This window comes from Dicentrarchus labrax, unplaced genomic scaffold, assembly GCF_905237075.1.
Source record: "Dicentrarchus labrax unplaced genomic scaffold, dlabrax2021, whole genome shotgun sequence".
NCBI classification, from domain to species: domain Eukaryota; kingdom Metazoa; phylum Chordata; class Actinopteri; family Moronidae; genus Dicentrarchus; species Dicentrarchus labrax.
Genome location: NW_026136722.1, coordinates 1866246 through 1889725, shown reverse-complemented (window position 1 = coordinate 1889725; position 23480 = coordinate 1866246). Strand labels below are relative to the sequence as shown.

At 39.7% G+C, this 23480-nt stretch overlaps 1 protein-coding gene across 1 annotated transcript; it reads left to right on the top strand.

Moving 5' to 3' along the window:
- Positions 1-7465: 7465 nt before the first annotated feature.
- LOC127356606 (SEC14-like protein 1) lies at positions 7466-19526 on the top strand. The gene is made up of 16 exons (XM_051388483.1): positions 7466-7694; positions 8065-8156; positions 12548-12697; positions 12922-13053; positions 13717-13845; positions 13976-14189; positions 15301-15410; positions 15630-15819; positions 16240-16328; positions 16418-16488; positions 16605-16776; positions 17345-17479; positions 17623-17757; positions 17995-18246; positions 18349-18527; positions 18736-19526. The coding sequence occupies exons 2-16, from the start codon at positions 8094-8096 to the stop codon at positions 18839-18841; spliced, it is 2127 nt and encodes a 708-aa protein (XP_051244443.1). The 5' UTR covers positions 7466-7694; positions 8065-8093; the 3' UTR covers positions 18842-19526.
- The last annotated feature ends 3954 nt before the right edge of the window (positions 19527-23480 follow it).

Sequence of the window (23480 nt, the reverse complement as noted above, 5' to 3'; positions counted from 1 at the left end):
CAAGTTGCCAAATGAACATTTCTGCAATTCAGATACAGTCTTGGCAGTAACTAAACTCTTTCGCTCTTCAGATAAACTAGGACTCTTTAGTGACAAAGGAACATCTTGAAATTTGGGGGAATCTTTCTATTCGCTTCCTCAGTCAGATAGGAAGATTTATACCACTCACATCACACTAAAGACAGCAAACAGACAAAGTGTAAAAGAGACAGGTTGAGGTTTTTGTTTGCTGACCGGGCGCAGTGACTTAGTCTGACAACCTCAAAGTCATAGCAAGACGTCACGTTTTTTTTTTTCCTGCAGCATTTGAAGGATGTCCTCAAGGCCAGACTGAACTGACTCGTGGTTTTTGCACTTTGGTCTTTGCACGGATTAAACAAATGAGATATAAAATAGTGTAAATAAGTGAGCCTTAGAGGTGCTGCTAGGTAGATTTTGTTACATTTGGATAGAGCCAAGCTAGCTGTTCCCCATTTTCAATCTTTATGCTAAGCTAAGCTAACTTTCTCCTGGTTGTAGTTTCATACTTAGCCTAAAAACATTAGAGTGGTATTGATTTTCTCATCTAACTCTCTGCAAGATAACAAATAAGCATATGTCCAAAAATATTTTTTTTTTTTTATCGTAGTTCTAGGTCAAAGGTAATTATATCCACATAAGTGTATCTATAATGCCACAAGTCCAGGCTGTTAAGGAGAATTAACGCCTGGTTTCAATTATGTATACCTTGCAATCCCTAGTTGCTGTGATAGTTACCAGTAACTGATGACCACCTGAACTCGAACACCTGTTAAATTCAACATGTTACAGTGACGTGGTACTTCCCAACTTAACAAGTTTAAAATCTCCATTAAACAAATGATGGACACTGAATAATGGAGGGCCTGAATTTGGGACGTAGCACAGAGCCAAGACAAGATGACTGATATGAGATGATGATCCCTCCTTTAAATCTCCTGAATGGGTTCTTCTTTCCACAGCTGCCCGGACTCTGTGCTCTCCAACGTCTTCCTCATTTGAATATGAAAGGGCACTGGAAGCATACATCATGATGATTGATTCGGAGCAGATTGTGGGAAGAGTCATTTGTCATGTTGTGCCTCAGAGTCCAGACCATTGCAATCCGTCTTGATATCAGAAGACCAAAGCATTATAGATTTACTAATTACCAATTCTGAGCTCATCATTACACCTGAGTAAGAACTGGCTGCAGCTGCCAACTCTATAGATACTGAATGTATTTTGGCAACCACAGCTGTCTGCACACCACCTCTATGATGGAGTCTGACACCTGCACCCCCACCTATTAGCATTGCTCTACTAGCCATGTGCCTATAGCGTACTAACATTATGTGAACAAAGTGGGGAGTATTTTTTTAACCTCTGCAGTTTTGGTGTGTTCCTAAGTCTGCAGCCTTTCTGCAAAAAGGTCACAGGTGTTGTGGTGAATTATGTTTCCAGGACTAATATGTCTGCTCAGCTGAAAGAAGCATAAATATAGCATCTTTTGTAGTTTTTTCAGGACGGTGTTGTATGTGTGGGATAGCTGGTTGCCTTCCTCATCTTGTTTTACTGTCTGCTGGGTCTGTTTCCTGTTCTCCATATCCCCTTTAATCCAATGTTGGAATGTATTGCTCTCAGATGTAATTATTTTAGCCCGCTCACAGGCAGTAACGTGATTTTCCCGTCTTACAGTGATTTTAGAAGGCTAATTTTAAGTTTCCTTGCCCTGCTTGATGTTTCTTTGAACGAGTATGCACTACAAGAATCTCGTTTTCTTCTTTGATGAGAGGCATGGGATTTCATAAATCACCCTTCATTTCTCTTCTCTGTTTCAAATTTGATCTGTAGGGGTGTACTGGAAGCTGCCAACCACTGATGTGGGGCTTTGAAAGGGATGTATTTCATTACCCTTTGCATGTGTGCTGTAGTGCCACGGTTATTGGAAAGCGTGAACGTGCTGAGGTTTGGAGGGCTGGATGTCTGACACTGAGCTGAAAAAAAAAGCTTCGAGGTGACAACAAGAGGTGGCATTCAGGCCACTTTCTGCAAGACAGAATACATCATCACAATACCTTTGTGATTTCTGAAGAATGTCAAGGTAAAGAAATAACCTTTTCTTTGTACACATAGACAAAGATCAAAGAACTTGTTCTTGCTCTTCCTACTAGGCACCCCGTGTGAAAGAACAATAGGCTTCACAACCAGAATATCGGTACATTTATCTGGGACTGACATGACATCCAGTCTTAGAGACAAATGGTTCTCCTTGTGTTGGTTTGTTTTCCCTTCCTTGCTCCGTTTTCCTCACCAGAGTGCTTTAAGATAAGAGAGTACTGAGCGAAAAGCGCGGTGCTTATACACAAGGTTAGTGTGTGTGGGTGGAGGAGACCGTTTTTCTGTTAAAAAACACACACAAGTACAATATCCTAGTAGCATTTATGATGCACCAGTGGAATTAAACAGTTACATGATGTCTCTCCACGTCAATAAGGTACCCAATAACAAAAAATCCCTGAGGTTCAGGCGGCTCATAAGAAAAAGTGCTTCTTCTTAATCTATATAAAACTAGCAGAGCAGATTCTACATTCTGGACTCTGTTAAAAACTCTGTCAACCAAGACATTAAAACTTACAGTATACACACACAATTATTTTTAAGTGGTTTGTTTTGACCTTCACTCTATGACAGGCCTTTACACCAGCTGGATTCCTGAATAATAATAGAACCTTTGGTATTAAAAACCACAGTATCTTACAGTACATGGCACCTCAGAGACATTGTGCAGGTGCTCTGAATTTTAATATTAATCTGACATTGGATAGTGTGGTGGAGCTGCAGGCTGTGCTCATAGAGGAATCCCAAGAGTTGATGTTTTAGTCTGGTGTGTCAGCTTGATCCCATCCTACAGCACTGATTCCCACCTGCAGGGAGGTTGGGGAAGAAGTTGTCCCCTCAGGCACTGAAAGACATGTTCATGTGTTTTTAACAATATAGATTATGTAAGCTTTTTCTTTATTTCGTGAAATAACCTCTCACTTACCCTTCTCCATCCTCCATTATTTTGTTATTTTCACATTACATTAATGTCCTGTAGATTTTTTTTTTTTTCATTTTCCAGTTATTGGTAATGGACTGAGGACCTCAAGTGGACAGTTAATGAACAACTGAAACAGTAAATCTGACAGATCAGTCACCGTACCATCTTAATAGTGTTTACCTAGCCTGACATTACTGCCACTGTCATCCTATCTAACCTTCCCACTCAGACAAAAAAAATCTTTCTCTGGAGCTGGCAAGGATGGAATCACTAATGAGCTTCCCACGCTTGCTCCTTGTAGTTTGACCTTTTCGCTGTCGCTGTAAGTGTGTTGGTGTCTCATCTGACCAGCTGGCAAATCTTCAGATCAACAGTTCATTACTGCAGATGAAAGAGTTTACATTTGGGAACAGTATGGTTCCCTCTTTTAGATATTTGGATTAATGAATGTTTTGTGCATCTTTTTCTTTTATGAGTAAATATTACAATCTAATAATAACACAAAAAATACTATGATGTAAAACCAAGAAAGAAAAGTACTCTGATTAAAAGCTAATCAAGCAGGGCTGAAGTCCCAGAGTCACCTCATTGAAATCTGTCTGCCACTTGTTATTCAGGACATTTGATCTCAGACATCACAAACGTGTACCTTTTGCAAGTGGTTGACATTTGTACTACTTTAAATAAAAGCAGGACTTTTCAACCATCCATTACTTTTTCAACAATCATACTACAAAGGAGTTTTTAACTGGTTATGAAACATATGAAAGAGTAGATTAACGGACCACTATAACTTACTGAAATATTCATTTAAAAAATCTGATTGAATTTGAATTGTTAAAATGTAATACAAGGAGTTTTTGAACTGGTTATGAAACTCAATTTCAATTTAATTCTGATGCCTCTAGGATCTACAGTACATAAGTACACAAGACCATCAGCGAGAAGCTATTTCTATGTAGCCTACTTGTTTTTAATGTCTGCTACCTGGTCGAATTCGGTCAGATCCCCCTTCAAATCAATTAAACCAAATGGTGGTAACAGTACCGCTTTTGTCCACAGGGGTCACCAGAATCAACAAAAATGTGAAAGTTCCTTTTTGCCTCTTTAATTCATCATTTACTTTTAGCTATTTCAACTGTTTCTTCGTTACTTATAGCTAAGTTTATCCATTACGCTAGTTTCAAGTATTCATCTGTTACATTTACCTAACTAGCATTCTTTCAACCTCTCTACTTGCTGACTAATTTGCAACAGGGGGTGACAACTGACTCAGGTTGATGGGCAGCTTCTCCTACTGGTTATTATACACTTACTAAAGATCAGCATCACAACAGTGTGTAATCCTATTTGGCTGTTTATTTGTCTGATTAACACGAATATGTGGATGTATTTTTTAATTAAATCACAATGTTCTAGTTGTGTTAGTTGAATTTAGTTGGGTTCATTAATTGAGCTTTGTATGTACAGAAGTACCTGGTGTTGGGATCTGTCCTAGAATACCTTCAGTATTCTTCTCAAAATAAATGGACAAACACTCAAGTACACACTTCATTATGGATTTTTTTCACGGCGTTGAAAGTTGGATAGGAATGGGTCAGAGGGTACTTTAATTGAATTTTAAATGATCCAATTCACAGTGCCAAACTCGGCTTCTGAATAAATCCTGTGTTTATCTAAAAAACCATTTCATTTTTTTTCTGAGATGGCCTCCATTTTAATTCAAATTGACTTCTTCCCTGCAGAGCATTCCCCAGAGAAACAGAGGAAGAAAACAGCAAAGTTTCAGGGGCCAAATGAAACTATAATCACTCAAGCTGACCACAAGCAACCTCATCTGCATTACTACCTTGTGTTTTACGCATTCATTTCGGAAGTTCAGTTTAAGTCACATTCCTAGAGCAGACAAGAAACTAGTATTTCTTGATTTTGGTTCATATTTGAGGATATAATGACTGGGGATCGTATAATCCTTTCATTTATGAGTCAATACTTGTAATGTTGGTAATTGTATTTTATTTAACAGATTCTACTTTCTGTGCACATTATTCTTTTATTACTGTAGCTGAACAGCTGATGAAAAGAGGTTTATTTATGTCCTGGATTACCAATGCATGAATACAAAGCTGTACGGCTGCATAATCTCCACGAGATTTATTGCCAGAGGTTTCAGCTCAACAGAGCCTGAGGTGTGCGGAGTCATTGTGAAGTCTGTGCAGCGTTCAGGAGAGAAATACATCCAATGTGCTTTAGTCATTATTAGAGTTAATTAGACAGGAGAGCTAAGCGGATTCTAAAAAGGATGATGAGCTCAGAGAGGTGATGAGCCAAGCTGAAAGGAGCCGACCAGTAAACTTGAGTGTTCACATTTTCCTTTGCCAGACAACAATTATCACTAACAACTGATAATATATAGGTGATTATTTTTAATCCGAAGGAAGAGATGAGTCATTGTGTTTGTGATATCCTTCTACTAGGAGGAGAGATGTGGCAGGATATGAATTTCAAAGTACTCACTGTTGTCCTAATAGCGTCAAGGATGCTTTTTATGGCCCTTGATCATAATTAATGTTTCAAATGGAAATGACACCACAAGTTTTAACCCTCAAAGTGTTGCACACTCCTCCTAAAGACCTACAGGAAAGAATCTGTTTGGATGTACAGTCTAGGTTTCATTACAGTGTTTTTTGGAGCTATACTTGGAGCAAAATCTCATATATTGTGTGGTATTTTAACAGAAAGACCAGAATAACTGTGCAGGTGCACAAAGGTGGCAAGATGGTTTATCCAAAAAGAGACAGTTGCTGAGAGCAGCTTGTTTCATGGCAACATTATTCCTTGTGCCTGAGGCTGATTAGGAAAAAGAGCTTACCCGAACTCCACTTCACCCTCTCAGGATGTCCCCTGCTGGACTCCAGTACCTTTTGTAGGCTGCCAGGTCCAGAAGCTTTGAATACCCCCCATCCCAGATGCTGCTTCGGGAGTCTCAATGTGGGACCAGCTGCATCTCCCTGGAACAGCTAATGCAAGGCAGTGAAGAAACAACAAATGCCTCAACAAAATAGTGTTTGTGGATAAAATGTTAAAGCTGGTATTGCAATGCTGCCAATAAGTATCCACCGTAAAGGTCAGAACTGAGTTTATTTGCAGGATGAATCCTTAAGAAACTAAAAGTAACTAATCACACAGATAATCTGATGGGCTGCATTAAAGCAAGCCATTATACTGCAGCAACCTGCAAAGTGAAGAACAGATGTCAGGTGCAAGCAGCTGCTAAATATATTCAAGGTCCAGTGTTTAACATTGAGGAGGATCTATTGGCAGAAATGGAATATAATATTCATAGGTATGTTTTCCTTAGTGTATAATCAACTGAATATAGGAATCGTGTTTTGTCGCAGGTCGCCTTAGTTGCTATGTTTCTACAGTAGCCCAGCGAGGACAAACCAAACAATGATTCTAGCATTACATGCCACTAAATCCCATGCACTGGTCTTTTAATGTAAATAATCAATACGCCAAGCATAAATTTACCAATTTCTTAATGCACTCGAAAAACACCAAGTTGTCACCGATGTTGTTATGAATCAAAATAATATCCATCTTAGGAAGACAGCTCTCTTAAAGACCTCGACACCGTAGTGAGAAGATGAGACGATAGGCCTCAGGGCACAGACATGTAAACTGCCCACCTCATTGTTATTTTGTGTGTTTTTCAGCAATAATTTGCTGGTTAATCATAACTCTCCAGTGCTGCTGTTAGTTAAAAAATGACATTCTAATTGTGGAAATGAAGAGAGGCTGCCTTAACCCTTTCCACATATCATAAACAATAATATAGCACACCAAATTATTATACAACATTTTATAAAGAAACTGTTGATGCAGGTTATAGCAGAGTTTTTCTGTTGTGAAACATATTTTAAATTGCAGGATCATGATCAGGATCAAGTGCCCCCTAGTTAGTGAGAAAGGCCACAAAAGGTGCCCTTATGGCAAATAAAACATGATAAAGGGCCATCTGCAGTAGCATGATGTACAAGAAAACGCCCTTTATCCCTTCCAGTGGAGAAAACGTGCCCTCTCTAGGGTGCTCTATTACTTGGAGAAAACATGATGAAGTGCTGTATTGACTGACCTGTTTGCTAGAAAATAGTTTGTAACTGTTTTACTATAAAGGCAGCATTGCTTTCTGCGTGCTGGTGCCCCACTGCATACAGCTGGTACCCTTTTTATGATTTTTCCCAGACACTGCCATACAATAATTGACTCTAGTGGTGGAATAACAGTCAAGTTTATATGTATTACTTATAAAAAGCTCTGCTGTAATCACAAAGTCACGCGTGGGCCTTTCACAATAAAACTTCTGATACTAGAACATTCAACTTAAAAAAAAAAAAAAACATAACAGACTTCCTGTTTGTCTGAAAAAGGCGGAGTTAACGGACGGTGCTACAGACTGACCAGAGACCGACGGACGGGTTCGTCTGTAGTTTACATTTTGCAGGTTAAAATGCGGGAAACTGCTCTTTCCCCACTCAGCTGATAATATGGATAATACACGGAGAGTTTGACCGCTTCAGTGACTCCTCATTGTATATAACGTTACTGTCAGTGCTGCTCATACACTGACCGGCCGGGACTAAGGACTGCTGTAAGTCAAGTTCCTCTGGGTTGTTGTTTTTCGCTGTTCAGGCCGTTTCTAACACGGTAACTAACTTCTGCCTGGTTTTATCCCTCTTCATACTTTATATTCTCTAACAATGACAACTTTTATGCCTCCAAAAACCCTCTTCTTCTCCCATTTTCCCGTATAGACGACGGTTTAACCCAATCACGCTGCACTTAAACGCAACATCAAATCAGGCTCACGTGACAGTTACCGGACTTTCTGTCCTTACATCGACCCTTTCACTCCGCTGATACACTGAACACACAGTACAGTAACCCATGTAAACTGCTGTCCTGCTTCTTTTCTTTGTATGCTGTTGTGTCATGTAGTGTCTTTTGTGGTTATGTAACAGAGGGGGCCGCCGGTGAACGAGCGTCCATCATGGTGCAGGAATACCAGTCCCCCGTTCGGGTCTACAAGCATCCATTTGAGTTAATAATGGCGGTGAGTGTACATCCAGTGCCATTATAAAGAGGAGTGATGATCCAGAGTACTTTGCACGACCTTACATAAGCAAACAGGTGACTGAGGTGTATCTAGTAGGAAGATAAGATAAGATGTTCCTTTATTGATCCCCCTTTGGAGAAATTCAAGTTTGACACAGTAGCACAGGGAAATAGAGTAAAAATACAATAAAAGAATAATAAAATAAAACTGTGACTTTGACCCTTGTATCCTTTTAAACATATCCTACTACTGCTCTAATTAAAAAAAGTATAATTTCATTTTAAATGTTATTTATACAGAAACCTTACAAAATGTATAGCCTCCCAGGGTCGTCTGTCTCGCTCTATGCTTGAAAATAAATGCTGTGTGTTTAGTCACTGGACAAAAATATTCTTATATACCCGTCTCTCCTGAGGCTGTGTCAAACAAGGTAATCTGCAGGGTACACACTGCACGAATGCTGCTTATTTAAACTTTGCATTTCTTCTGCAGGTTCTTCCCACTGTATTAAATGGCAGGCTTGTTGTTTTCACACCTTAAGCCTCTTGAACTGGCCTAAATGTTGGATATTAGATATTATTGAAGCTTCTGTAGCTCCTTAAAACTCATCTTGTGTTTTGCAATTCCTTGTTTTGTTTCCCCTCATAATGTGACGCTTAAGAAGAGATGAAGAGGTCAGAAGGCGAGTTGTTGAGCGGGGCTTCACGATATGGCAAAAACATCATATTGCAGTTACTTTGACAGATATTGTGATTACGGTATGATTCACTATTAGTGACACAGTGATCACAAATTTAAATTTCACAGAAAAAAACTATACAAATCATGATAATTTCGACATTTTGGCCATCTGTACCAAACAAACACATTTTCTTACATCTGGAGAATTTCTACATTTGTAGACCACGGCATCTCTGCAGCACTACAGTAAATTAGTTATTTGGTCCAGAAAATGTTGATTACAAGCCCAAGGTGATTTCCTCAAATCGACCTTTAGTTCACACTGAAAGATATTCAGTTAACTGTCATAGAGGAATAAAGAAACCAGAAAATATTCACATTGGAAAAGCTGAAATCAGTGAATTTGGACATTTCATTCTTAAAATATGACGAGCAAAATAGTTGTTTAATGTAAGAGTTAACAACGAATGGATTAATTGACTAACTGCTGCAGCTCTAGTTTTGTGTGATTGCTACAGTTTTAATAAGAAGCTATTTGTAATACAATATACCTTGAATTTCAGGACTGACTGTTTTTCTGGCTATATACATTTAATAATGCAGCAGTATACAACAGCCATGCTACGGAAACAGATCTCAATTTCTAAACATTTATTCACCATTTGATTAACTTGTTTTCCCTTGAGAGGAAAACATCTCCTTCCTATACTGATGTATTGCTCTCTTCACCTGCAACCTACGCCTCAGTGCTTTAAATTAATGTAAGAACAGGGACTGTGTGTGAAGTGAAAGTAGGACAAAAGTAAAATAAGTGCCTTTCCATGAGAAACAGTCTGTTTTTACCCACTTTCATAGTCTGTTTCTTGTTCTCTGCAGTTATATATTAAGCCAAAGACTTATGCAATATCCTCAGAGGGGGTAAAGCCTCTGATGCTGCAGTGACACTTTGCTCTGCAGACTATAACTCCTTCACCCAACAGTCCAAGTCAACACCTACATAAGCTTTATTTCCCATGAAAACGTCTCTCTCAAAAAATCCTCTTGCATCACCGCACGTTATTAGAAAGGATTTTAAAAATAGGCCTTTGTGAATAAGTAAATAACGGCCCTTATGAAAGGATGCAGGCTTCAGCAGCGTAAAGGAGAGAATCTAGTGAATGGACTACCATCTCCTCTGCTCCCATTTATCTTTGGGCTTTCTTATTAGTCCCCTGGCTGATCTTGCCACTGACGTACACCAGGTTTTTACTCCATCTTTATCGGTGTCCTGGATATTACTAAATGTTTAACCAGGGGCATCATTTTTGTCCTTGTATGACTTTCCTGAGTCTTTATGTGATACAAATGCACTAGATTTGTTTAGATATAGATACACTAAGCTCCCTGTACTGTACAGGGGAGATACCCCAAAGAGCCATGTGTAGTCAGTATCCCCTTAAGAGATAATACATGCTTTTTTTTCTCCAGTCATTAGACAGCTATTGGCTTGCTAATGTGAAATATGATGGTGGAAAAGGTTTTCTGAAGTTAGACAAACAATTCTGGGGCCAGTGACAGTCCTACTCAAACCTGGTCTGCTCATATTTTATCCTTTATGCTTATAGCCCTGAGAGGACTAGGTAGGACAAAGATTTTAATTTGTCTGCAACCAGTGAGACATTTTGTGCATTTTCTGTTACATGACACTGGCCAATGCTTCTTATTTACCAAGGCAAGCTTTCCCATTCATTTGCTTAGTGAAAAGTCATCTCATAAGTTCCATATGCTGTGCTGTATCAATACAAGCAGGGTGTGTGTGTGTGTGTGTGTGTGTGTGTGTGTGTGTGTGTGTGTGTTTGTTTGCTGAAAAAACAGCAATTAAGTATGAACTTGGAGAGGGAAAAAAACGATTGCATAGTCTTTTATTTGTTCCCCTTTACAGCATGTCAGTACCTGTGGTCTGTTTTTATAATATAATCAGCTTGGCTCTTCAAATTTTTAAAATCTTTTGAGTTACTGCCTACATGTACCAGTTCAGGTTGTCGGTGAATGCCACATATTAATACATTTATTTGTAAAGCGCTTTCAGGTCAAACTATTCCACAATGTCGGTGCACGGAAAGAAAAAGCCTGTTCACCAATTGTCTTCTTTTTAACCTTTGGGACACTCAGAAGACCCGTCCCCTGAGAACGCAGGGCTCGAGCAGGCACATAGGGATTCACTAGGTCTTTAAGATACAATGGTGCGCTGCCAGTTTATATTTTATAGGTTAGCAGCAACACCTTAAAGTCTGCTCTGGCATGAACAGGGAGCCAATGAAGAGAGGATAACACTGGTGTAATATGTTCATATCTGGAGGCTCCGGTCAGAACACGAGCTGCAGCATTCTGAACCATCTGCAGACTCCGAAGACTTTTCTTTGGCAGACCCAACAGAAGGACATTACAATAGTCTAGCCTAGATGACACAAAGGCATGAATAAGGACCTCAGAGTCCTTAAACGACAATATTGATCTGATCTTGGTGATGTTTCTAAGATTGAAAAAAGCAACTCTGGTCACCTCCTTTTATATGTAAATCAAACGAAAGTGTCTGATCGAAAAGCACACCAAGATTCTTAACTTGGTCTCTGCGATTGATTTCACAATCATCGAGAGACAAAGTAATGTGTTCAAAAAGATAACCTAGTTTTGCTGGTCCGACAACCATCATTTCTGTCTTAGCAGAATTAAGCAACAAGAAATTTGTTGATAACCAGCTCTTAACAGCTGCAAGACAGGCCTCAAGTTTAGCTTATTAGACTTGCTTCCTACACCTAATGGTATATACAGCTGCATATTGTCAGCATAACAATGAAAAGCAATCCCAAAAGAATGGAAAATCTGACCCAATGGGGATAGGTAAAGTGAAAAAAGCAATGGACCCAGTACAGACCCCTGGGGAATCCCGTGCTTGACGGCACAGGACTCAGAGAGTATGTTGTCATATAAAACACATTGTAATCTTTCTGACAGGTATGATCTCAACCACTCTAAAACCACATAAGAGTACCTCAAGAGCATTAGCTTATTTCTACCCATGGTGATCTCATTTATTATTTATTACATTAAACAGACAGCTGTCTATACAGTGATGGTCTAGTTCTTTACCTGCCTTTGGTTACTTTTCAGTGGTATATCAGCTAAAACCACTCTGGTTACACAGACTAAGGGCTTCTTTTTGCATATCCTGAAACTGCCAATCAGCAACTCAATCAATATTGACAGGTGAGGCCTGGAGAAATTGGCTTGGACAGATGGTCATACAGTGTGCTGTGGGCAGTAAAACACAAAGCAATCACTTCTTGTAAAAGCTGCCACAGCTGCAGGCTGCTGCTGTGCGAAAAAGCTTCTGATTTTATTTATTTTCTGCATTTATATAGACTGTTAAGCCCATTAACTATTAAATGTGTTCTAACCTTACTAAGAAATCATATGCTATACTATTTAGTCAAACACATTGTCATTACACCATATTTTACTCTCATGGCAAATACAAGTGACCTTCTCGTAATGGGTACAGTTTCTTGCCCAATCAGAGAGCTGGACAAAAGCAAAGCCCGGTGGGGACAGAATAAACATGGCCAGGCATACTAGCAAATGCATAAATAATCATAAAAAGGACAATACAACATCAGGACTAGAGAATCTAGAAATTAATTTAATTCATTTTCTATTCCCCCTCTCAGGCCTATCACAGGAGGTTCCCGAAGTGCCCCCTGATCCCAGTGTTTGTGGACAGCGAGATCTTTAGCGAGAGCCAAAGCAAGGATGGATCTACACTGGTAACTGAGAGGCGCTGTGTGATCGACATTGATGCCCCGCGACTTCTGAAACGGGTACCTCTCATCTGACCTTGTGCTCAGCAAAAACCATATAACAATCATCATCAGTTTCTATAATCAGATGTAGAAACTGCAATGTTTTTCAAGACTGTGTAAGAGAGAGGCAGCTTTAAATGCGGTATTTTCTGGCTGTGTTGCATTTGATTGCATTAATCTAAAATATGTTTTTGATTTGACTTGTTGAAGTATTTTTGTGTGGGTTTTTTTTCTGCATGCAGATTGCCGGTGTAGACTACTTGTACTTTATCCAAAAGAACACTCTGAATCGCAGAGACAGGACACTCCGCATTGAGGTCCACAACGAGACCTTTTCCAGCAGAGTCATTGTCCGCGAGTGCTGCAACTACACGGTGAGCCAAGACAGCCTCTATAAGAGATTTTTTTCTGTGCTGTTGTAGTTGTTTTATAATATATTATTAAGATCCCTTAATGTGCATACCAGTAAAACTCTGGCTTTTCTATTCAGTGCATGAATTATTAAATGATCCTCTTATAGTGTGTCAAATGTGATAAAGACTTGTGTTAAGAGGTGGAGTTTTTGAAGTCAGTGTAGTTTGGCTCACTCTGATAATACCTGCCCTACTACTACATTTCCTGACAAGCCACAACACAGCAACAACAGCACCACCGTCATTCTGTGTCCCACTCTCGTACTCAATTCCCTCTGAGCATCTGATTATGACTTTGATATAGTGCTTTCATCATTTTGCATGGGTCACTAGTTGATGTTGTGATATATAAAAGAACCAAACTTCATGAATGTTTTTTGTGACAAAGAAGTATGTGTTCCAATCACTCTATCAAATTACTGGAAACGGCCATGACATTATGTTCAATACAAGTGTATGTAAACTTTTGACCACAACTCTGTGTGTGTGTGTGTGTGTGTGTGTGTGTGTGTGTGTGTGTGTGTGTGTGCGTGTGCGTGTGTGTCTTGTCTATATATATATATATATATATATATATATATATATATATTTTTTTTTTTTTTTACTCATTATCTCTTTCCTTAGGTTCATCCTGAGAATGAGGACTGGACGTGCTTCGAACAGACTGCCAGTCTAGATATGAAGTCCTTTTTTGGCTTCGAGAGCACCGCGGAGAAAATAGCTATGAAACAGTATGCTAGCAGCATTAAGAAGGTTTGCATCTTTGAACTGTACTTACACATACATTGTGTTTGTGTTCTGTGATGTGTTGAGCACGTCTGTTGCATTTACCATGGTGTGACCTGCAGTCACCTAAGGTTTTGTCTCCTTTCTGTGATTGTAGGGTAAAGAAATTATTGAGTACTACCTCAGAGAGCTGGAGGAAGAAGGGGTAACTTACATACCTCGTTGGACCCCCCCTGTTGTCTCTGGCACTGCCAGGCTCCAGCTGCTGCCCCCCTCCTCTGCCAGAACCATCCCAGTGAATGGTGCTAAAAGTGGGCTGGACAGTAGAGACCCGGCCTGTCCTGCAGAGCTGGTGGTAGGCTCTCCAGACGGTCAGTGTTCACTCTCTATTTACAATTCAGTGTGGAATAGCAGCCAACACACAACACAAAATTGCAGTGATCTAGTTAAGAAATGTGTGTATTATTCATAATGTCTTTATATTGACTTGTCCGCAGTGCGTACATTCACTGAATGGACTGAGATATTCACAGAGGGCGAAATAACTAGCTACTTCTGGTTCTGTCTTGGAGTTATCTTTTTAGAGTAACAGTTAATCAGGGAATTGTAAGATATATAGATTTTTCTGTTACTATATGTAGTATTTTCAAAGCAGAATATATTATTGTCTCAGTGAGACTAGACTATAGGCTTTTAATCTCATACCACCACTAATGGTACCAGATTTTGAAACCAAGAATAACAGCAGCAAACAGGGCAAAGCTTGCAGAAACAACTTATGCCTGCCAGGCGTAAACCTGCAGGGGATCATTCCTTTGATCATGTGTCCGTGTGTGTGCTGTCAGCAGCTCATCTGGCACTGTACTACTAGTATCATTACGGTTAGGTACATACTCATCTATCATGGTTTGTGATAATAAAAATATATATATATATATATATATATATATATATATATATATATATATATACATACATATATATATATATATATATATATATATATATATATTTATTGATTTCTCTGTTTTATGCTGCCATTGACTGCTGACTCCTTGCTCCTCTTAACCGGCTGGTAGGGGCCACAAGTGATCAACAGCGTACGTGGTGGGCATGTTAGTGTTAGAAGAGTCTTTTGTTGAAACTTTCACTTTGAGATCTACATTTCACACTGCTGGTGTTTTGGAATTGTCTGCGATGTGTCTCTGTATAGCCTCTTTACTCTGGTTACACCTTGATAACCTGCATATCATCTCCCTTCATTCCACTACTCATGCTTACATGCTGGACACACAGCCCGCACTCCCTGTTCCCCACCCACATGCCCCCAGACACACTTTTCGGAGATCAATTTGGAGATCTGCACGCTAGTTTTATTATTTTAGCTCATGTTGAAAATTCACTGTGTACAGCTCCTGATGTCTCCATTGTGTGCATGCAATATGTGCTAACTTTACACTGTACATGTGTTCTGGCCTTTAGACAAACTGGATGCTGACTACATCAGGCGTTACCTAGGTGATTTAACGCCTCTGCAGGAGAGCTGTCTCATTCGACTGCGCCAGTGGCTCCAAGAAAACCACAAGGGCAAGGTCACATATACACTACAGTGCAGTGTGTGCAGTTATGTAAAATGCACATATTCACATATTTTTAGATACTCACAAAATCTGCTCAGGTCTTACTTTCACACTTAAATCAGTTTTGCCTCTCACATGTACTGTAGATTACAGATAGAAAATAAGATTAAGCAATTATCAGCAACTTAGAGCTTTGCATTGGAGTTTAGACCTCAGCTTGTTGTTGTACAGATTCCAAAGGATCAGCATGTGCTTCGCTTTCTGAGGGCCAGAGATTTCAACCTCGACAAGGCCAGGGAGTTCTTGTGCCAGTCGCTGACCTGGAGGAAGCAACACCAGGTAGACTTCCTGTTAGACACATGGGAGCGCCCGCAACTGCTTCAGGACTATTACACCGGAGGCTGGCACCACCACGACAGAGGTACTGTGTGAATAATACTGGCTGCCTGCCTATGTGGTCTTTAGTTAATCTCATTTTCACTTTTTCACTGCCAACTGTTATTGTGCCGGTTTATCTACAGTGAAAGTGAAAACTTATCAGTGAATGTGACGATAAAGAGGCAAAGGGGTTTAGTCTTATGTATTTATAAAGTCCACACGGGTTGAAGCGGCCCGTTAATTATTGACTGTAAAGTCTGAGCACCATCTGTCGTAGCTCCCATGTTTGAAAATGAGTCATTGCTTTTAACAGCTTAGGTGATCCACCAGGTTAGAGTTTATATAGACAAGGGGGCGGGTGGGGTCCTAAATGTAGTAAGAATCATTACTATGAAAGAATCTGACTGATTCTCCCTGTTGATTCTAATTTGTTGTACAATCTTTATGTGTGTGTGTGGTTTAGATGGTCGCCCCCTTTATATCTTGCGTCTGGGGCAAATGGACACTAAGGGCTTGGTACGAGCCTTGGGAGAGGAGGTGCTGCTGAGACAGGTGACATGAATACACACACATAAACATAGTGTTTTCATTTAAAATATCTTCAGTTGCATTAATGCTTCAACCTGATGAATGTGACTCAGGTCCTGTCCATCAATGAGGAGGGACTGAGGCGTTGTGAAGAAAACACCAGAGTCTTTGGTCGACCCATTAGGTGCCTAAATATTAATTCATCCATCTTCTGTCAGTGTCTCATTGGTTAACATCTAATCAGGTATACACACGCTTGTATATATAGTCATGTGACGTCTATGTTAATTTGTCGGTCAGCTGCTGGACTTGCCTGGTGGATCTGGAGGGTCTTAACATGCGTCACCTGTGGAGACCAGGTGTTAAGGCTTTGCTGAGAATCATCGAGGTGGTGGAGGCCAACTACCCTGAGACTCTGGGTCGCCTGCTCATACTGAGGGCGCCTAGAGTTTTTCCAGTCCTCTGGACCCTGGTGAGTATAATAACTTGAATTTTGCATGCAGCAGCTAATGTGACTTAAATGAATCATCTGATTGTGGAAGAATGCATGAAGATGTACAGTGCAGACACAGAGATTGCACATTGTGAATATGAGCAAATGATGAACAAAGAAGAAATGGAGAGGAAGATAATTATTGCTACGCAATATGCAGAAGCTCATGGGGGAGATTTAATTATTGCTACAGCAATATGCAATGGTAGAGTTTATAAAGGGGTAATAGCATTCAGCAAAGAAATAAAGACAAGTTGTAAAACAAGTACACCAATATATGAAAATAAATCAAAACAATAATAAAAGCAATAAAAGCAGTATACAGTAACAGCAGCAGCTTCTACCTGGAGAATTTGTCTACTGACTGTTATTCTATTATGGTGATAAAATCAATATAAAGTACAAATACAGATAGTAACACCATTAACAAGTCAGCCTGTTTACATGAACAATTCAAATATTCATGGATTGACTTTTACAGTTTATAACATTTGAACCTACTGCTGCTTTCATGTTCTCTGATTACTCTTGTTGGGTATTTTTCCAGATCAGCCCCCTGATTGATGAGAACACCCGTAAGAAGTTCCTTGTTTATGCTGGGAACGACTACCAGGGTCCAGGTGGATTGGTGGACTACATTGACAAACAAATCCTCCCCGACTTCTTGGGTGGGGACTGCATGGTGAGGTTTAGTCCACAGCATACCAACCTTAACACAGTGACCTTATTCTCAAAACAGCTGTTATTTACACACAAGCAGAGACATTTACACATAAAAACATGTATTATTAATGACTTGTTTTGTTTTTCTTCTGCCCTCTCTAGTCTGACATCCCTGAGGGAGGTATGGTCCCCAAATCTCTGTACAGGACAGCAGAAGAGCTGGAGAGTGAGGAAAACCGCCTGTTGACCGACTCCATCTATAAGAGTGCCAGTATCTTCAAAGGAGCCCCATATGAGGTACACATACAGCTTTTAAATCAGCACCCAGATCCACGTTATAGAGTTGGGCTACATTAAATGTGTTGTGTAAAGATTAACATTTCCAATTTCTACCTATGCTGGATCTTACACTGTATTAGGGCCCCACCATCTGGAAGAAATCTACATTGCAAGCTTGCAGCAAAAGAGAAACATGTGATTAATGGCCTTCTGTCTACTGTTCTGTGTTTCCAATCTCCCTACATCATCCTGCAGTTGCTGATCGAGATCACAGAGGCCTCCTCCGTCATCACCTGGGACTTTGACGTGTCCAAAGGAGATGTAATCTTCAACATCTACCATTCCAAGAGGGCCCCACAGCCTCCAAAGAAAGACACTCTCGGAGCCCACGGCATCACGTCCCTAGGGGCAGTTAATGCCCAGGTGATAGACAGGAGCTGGCTGCTAGGAAAGGACTACAGCATGGTGGAGAAAGCCCTCACCTGCAGAGAGGGAGAGAGTGTACAGGTCAGAAAGAAGATGGCGGACTTAACTTTCTTTGTCCCTTGTTTGCGGTCTGTTGCACCAAACGAGTTAAATTGATCCTGCAGCTTTCCTCCTTTTTTACAGGGCTCCCATGTAACACGCTGGCCCGGCTTCTACATCCTCCAGTGGCGCTTCCACAGCTCCCCGGCTTGTTCTGCCTCCAGCCTGCCTCGTGTGGATGATGTGCTGGCCTCTCTGCAGGTGTCCTCCCACAAGTGTAAGATCATGTACTACACCGAGGTGCTGGCCTCCCACGACTTCAGGTCAGTTTATTTATTCCGTTTAGCTCTTTATTCTCTGTGTCTTTTCTTTCCTTTGTAATTTAGTGACTCACACACAAATCAATGGGATATTTTTGGAAATATCTCCACAGGTTTAGCAGATGTTCTACTGTACATGTGTTTGTTTTTACAGTAATTGATTGGACAGAATCATGTATGAGAGTTAACGTTCCTTTTCTGTTATTTCCAGGGGATCCATGACCAGTCTGGAGTCTAGTCATAGTGGTTTCTCTCAGCTCAGTGCTGCCACTACTTCATCTAGCCAATCGCACGCCAGCTCCACCATCTCAAGGTAGCATCGGCCCAGCAGGTGTCAAAGGCAGCAGTGACCTAAAACCTACCGACGTCTTAATCCAACTGTGCCTTATGCCTTTGAAAAGAGGGTGTTTTTACTCAAACACTTAAATTAGAATTTGATCTGACATTTGAAGGTGAGAAGTGTTTTATTATTATTATTATTATTATTATTATTATTATTATTATTATTATTTTAGTGAATCAGTAAAGTTTCATTGATCTTTGTCTCTTGGGAATAGTGTTCTTGAATTTCTGTTTCTTGTGCACATGATGACTTGTTATTTGTATTGTTTGAGTAATGGTAGTGTACAGTATAACAAATGCAATGCACCGTGCAAATGTTGAATATCTGATTAGTAGCTACCCTATATGTAACCCCATAAGTGCCATTACAGAGGAGCATCTGCTGGATCAATAAATGCGAAAGGAGATGCCACACCAGCGATGCGATTTTTACAAAAGATTAAATGAGACAGAGATGTTGGAGTAGTAAATGTATCTGTAGAAGGCATACAGTCTGTCCCTGAAGTTGCATTCTTTGTCCACAAGATGTCAGTGTAATCTGTGACTGGAACGTCTCTCAGATCTGCAGTGTGCCTTACGGTTTCACTCACACACTTTCCCTGGTCTTCTAAGAAATCGAAAGGAGGGTTGTTTAAATAAAGAATTTATCACAAGAATTAATACTGATGGAACTCCAGAGTTTATATAGAGTTTCTTTATGCTACATTTTGAGAAAACAATGAAGAAACAGAGCTATAGTGGGTTTTAGTAATAATATTGTATCATTGTAGAGACTGGTTATTAATCATTTTTACAGCAATAGGTGCGACGTTAGGAGTGAGCAGATAATATTAGATCTTTTTTTAAAATATGCAGTGCACTGTCTGGATTGCATGTAATGTTTTTGGGCTTGTTAGGCATAGCTGCTGAGTTTTCTGAGGCTGCTAATTTGAATGCAATATAGTGCAGGCCCTCGTGATCTGGCACAGGGCCAGGCAGACAACTGATTTACATAAAACTTTAATTTCCATAAACTTATCAGATGCTTCCAGCTAAAGCTTAATTTAATTTCCCTGTGTTATTCGTTTTTTTGAGTTTGTAACTTGTGTCATGTTGCTGCTTATCCCAACACAATTCAAAGTCAGGTGGATGGAGTTTTCTGAGAGGCTGATTGAATGGGAGCCTGACTTCCTGCTGGCATGTCAGGGTTGTTAGAAAGAGAAAGTGTACTGACTTTGCCAGCAGCTTATTTACTGAATTACTCAGCTTGTTCTAATGACCTCCCAAGACACACATAGTCCACATAAATAGCAGCACCTCTTTCTCCTGATACGCCTAATTTGCTGTTAAAACCTCTTCTTCGTGAGCAGTTATGTGATTTAAGGCTGAATTATTTTACTGGCAGTCACAGGGTTGAAAAACAAGGTCTATTATACAGGTAACAGTAGTTTGGTAAGTATATACTCCTGAATAATGTATCTGTCTGTGGTTGACCTGATATAACATGGTGAAGAAGGGATGGTAGCTGACCTTCAGCCAGCAAACATTTGATGGGATTTATGGTTACATTATGAGTGAATAATACCAAATATGTACAATGTGTCAAAGAAATACTGGTCACAGGAAGTTCAACAACTGGTCTGGTTAGGTATAGTGACTTGGCACTCGTAAGGAAGTGCCTGAAAACCTATATGTATTGGATATATGGTTATATTATCAATGCTCAGTATTTTTTATCTCTTATGCAACCACTTCTGTCACACAACAGTCTTTTTCAGGTGACCATGTGTATTCTTGCTGTTAACATGACCATGAGGCACAGCAGTGCTTTAAGCCCACACTCACCATTTCACTAAAAACCACAATGTGAAGCTCATGGTGGCTCTGGTTCTCAAACTATGGTACAGGCAGCACTGGTGTTGGCGAACTCCTACTAGCAAAAGGTGGACGAAATATATATTTTTGTAATTGAAATAAATTACTTTAAAAACACAATATGATCAAAACACTACATACTAACATATAAAAAAGTATGAGATTACTGAAATGTAATGTGAAAAAAAATGTTGCCTACATCCATGATTAGTTATACCTTGTGGTATATGAGGGTTGCATGCAAGAGTTTAAAGTATATGTAGGATTTTGTGGAATCTAAGGGTGAGACTGAAGCCAGCTGAAACCCCTAGACTCAACCAAGTATGAAGGAGAAACTACAGTGGGCACGAAACTTGGGGGAAAACATGAAAGGCCCTATGTAGAGCAAGTATTTGGTTTGTCCCTTCTGGGTTGTAGAAACATGGAAGTTCAACATGGCAAACTCTGTGGATAAAAAGAAAATCATCTTAATGCAAAGTAACAAAAATGTATATTATACACTAATGAAAACATAAATATATATTCCATTTCTGCCAATAGATCCTCCTAAATGTTAAACACTGGACCTTTAAGTGCCAGTTCTAGTGCAGCCTTTTTGTACAGCACAGCTGTGGCTGACAGTAGTCAACAATAAATCTTAAACCTGGAATAAACCTGCCCCCTGTGTGAAATGTCCATAGCTGTAGGGAGTAGGCCTACTATACTGTATTTTAATGTCGTCATAATGGTGATACCCAGAGAGCCTAATATTTTCTGAGGTTGTAGGTGGTGTAAAAAATTGAGGGGATTATGAATATCCAGTATGTTTTTCACCCTTTTCCTTGAACCAGGTGGACAAATATTTGGACAAAACCAAAGGTTGCCCTCTGCCTTCCACAGTGGATATACTGGTATAAACCATCTATGAGTGCATTAATCATGAAATAAGAGATCATCTATGTAGTGTTTTTGACAAATGCTTGTTGTTGAGACTCATGTTTCTTTGACAACCAGAATAGAAAAACTGGTGCTTTAGACCTGGGATATAGGGCACAGGTCAGTTTAATTAGAGGAATGTCGATTGTGTTTCAGGAGCTCATTTTGTTATTAATCATGTGGATAATATTTCTATCTAAACATCAAAGTTTTGTTATCAGCCACTCATAATGAAAGATAAATTATTTATTATTTCTGTCTAGACTTTGCACTGCACTCCAGAATACTCATTCATGAAGAAATGTCTCAGGAGAAGCAATATAAATGTCTCCTCCTGCATTTGCAACATTTTAACATTTCATCACTGTTGTTCTTTGGTTGCATAGAGCATCACAAATATTATAACAACAAGATTATTTGGACTACATCCTTGTGAGAAACTGATCTCACTTTCTTTAAGCTAACCAGCTCATAAGCTGCTGGCTGACCGGTGATGGAGAAGCAATGAAGTGAAAATCCAATTCTCAATAATACTGCAACCAGGAACACTAAATCTCTTAATTCTTTTAGAGTAGCAGGTAAAGAGAGAGATGAGAAGGGCTGCATTAATAATATGCTGCTGAAATAGTCTCAGACTTCTTGTTGCAGATATAAACATCCCAGTCTTCATTGGGGATATGTACATGATAAGGAATCATCTGTCAGAAATACCAGAGGCAGGCACGGGGATAGTCAACATGGGGCTGATGTTTCTTTTTTTGTATTTACATCTCATCAATGGCAAAAGGTAGAGACGTTATACTTTTAAAAATAATGATTCACGCACCACTTCCCAGCGTCAAAACACTCCTTTGAATTTACTTGAAAGCGCTGACTAGGGGGACCCTTTCTCAGATGCCAAGGTTGAATGGTAATAGCCCCTAAAATACAAATGGTCAGAACCAAACTATAACTTCCCATCTATTCACTCACCATCAAATCCTGCATGTAAATGGATTTTTCCTAACTTGATTTGATCACAGTTAGAAAATCTTATCAAACATGAGGTTGTAGAGTCTTGCTGCAGTGGAGATCCTCATTAAAACCTAAGCTTGTGTTTCATTTGCTTCCTTCTGACAATCCTGACCTTCCCACTAATTGAAAAGGAGAGCTCTGGATTAGTGTGCACTAAATTATTTTTAGGAGGCTCGACTGGATGAGAAACTTTGTGCGGGACTGTTTGCATGTACAAATGTGCAGCTTGAATAGAGGCCTTGTTTTACCGTGACGGCGTGCAACCTGAAAAACAGTAAATGTTTAATGCCTCCTCCATCTGAGTTGTGGACCTGTCTGTTTAACTAATCTCATATCGGCTGGGTTGAAATTCATTTTCTGACTTGATGTACTACTGGGCCTGATTAATATGTCCACAAACAAATAGATACAGTCACGTCTATTTATCTCTGATGCCTCACACTAGCTCTCATATCTTCTAACATTGATTTTCTCTGCATCAAGAGAGACCATCAATCTATCTTCAATTTAGGCCAATTTCTGAGCACTGCCCTCATTTGCAATGAACTGTCAAGGCTCTGCTTAAGTCATATGTCGTTTTCATCGGTTTCCGAACATCAGACCTGGTTTTATTTCTCTGGTGTTTTCTTGGCTCATTGACTTCTACAGTTGACATTTCCATTTCTCTCCCTCTAAATGTGCACTGAACCATGCAGGTCAGTGTGGGCCTGCCCTCCTTAAATGTTGGGAACTGGTAACACACATTTTATTCATGGTTTATTTGGACAGAAAAGTTTGTCCAATTAAAGTATCTTTGGTACTCATACAAGATTACTACTTGAAGCGAGGTCT

Bases quoted from the DNA above. Each gene is read 5' to 3' on its own strand.
- LOC127356606 (XM_051388483.1), top strand. From the start codon at position 8,094: ATGGTGCAGGAATACCAGTCCCCCGTTCGGGTCTACAAGCATCCATTT. The intron at 14,190-15,300 runs GTCAGTGTTCAC...TCTGGCCTTTAG, and splicing joins GGTGGTAGGCTCTCCAGACG to ACAAACTGGATGCTGACTAC. The intron at 16,489-16,604 runs GTGCCTAAATAT...TTTGTCGGTCAG, and splicing joins GTCTTTGGTCGACCCATTAG to CTGCTGGACTTGCCTGGTGG.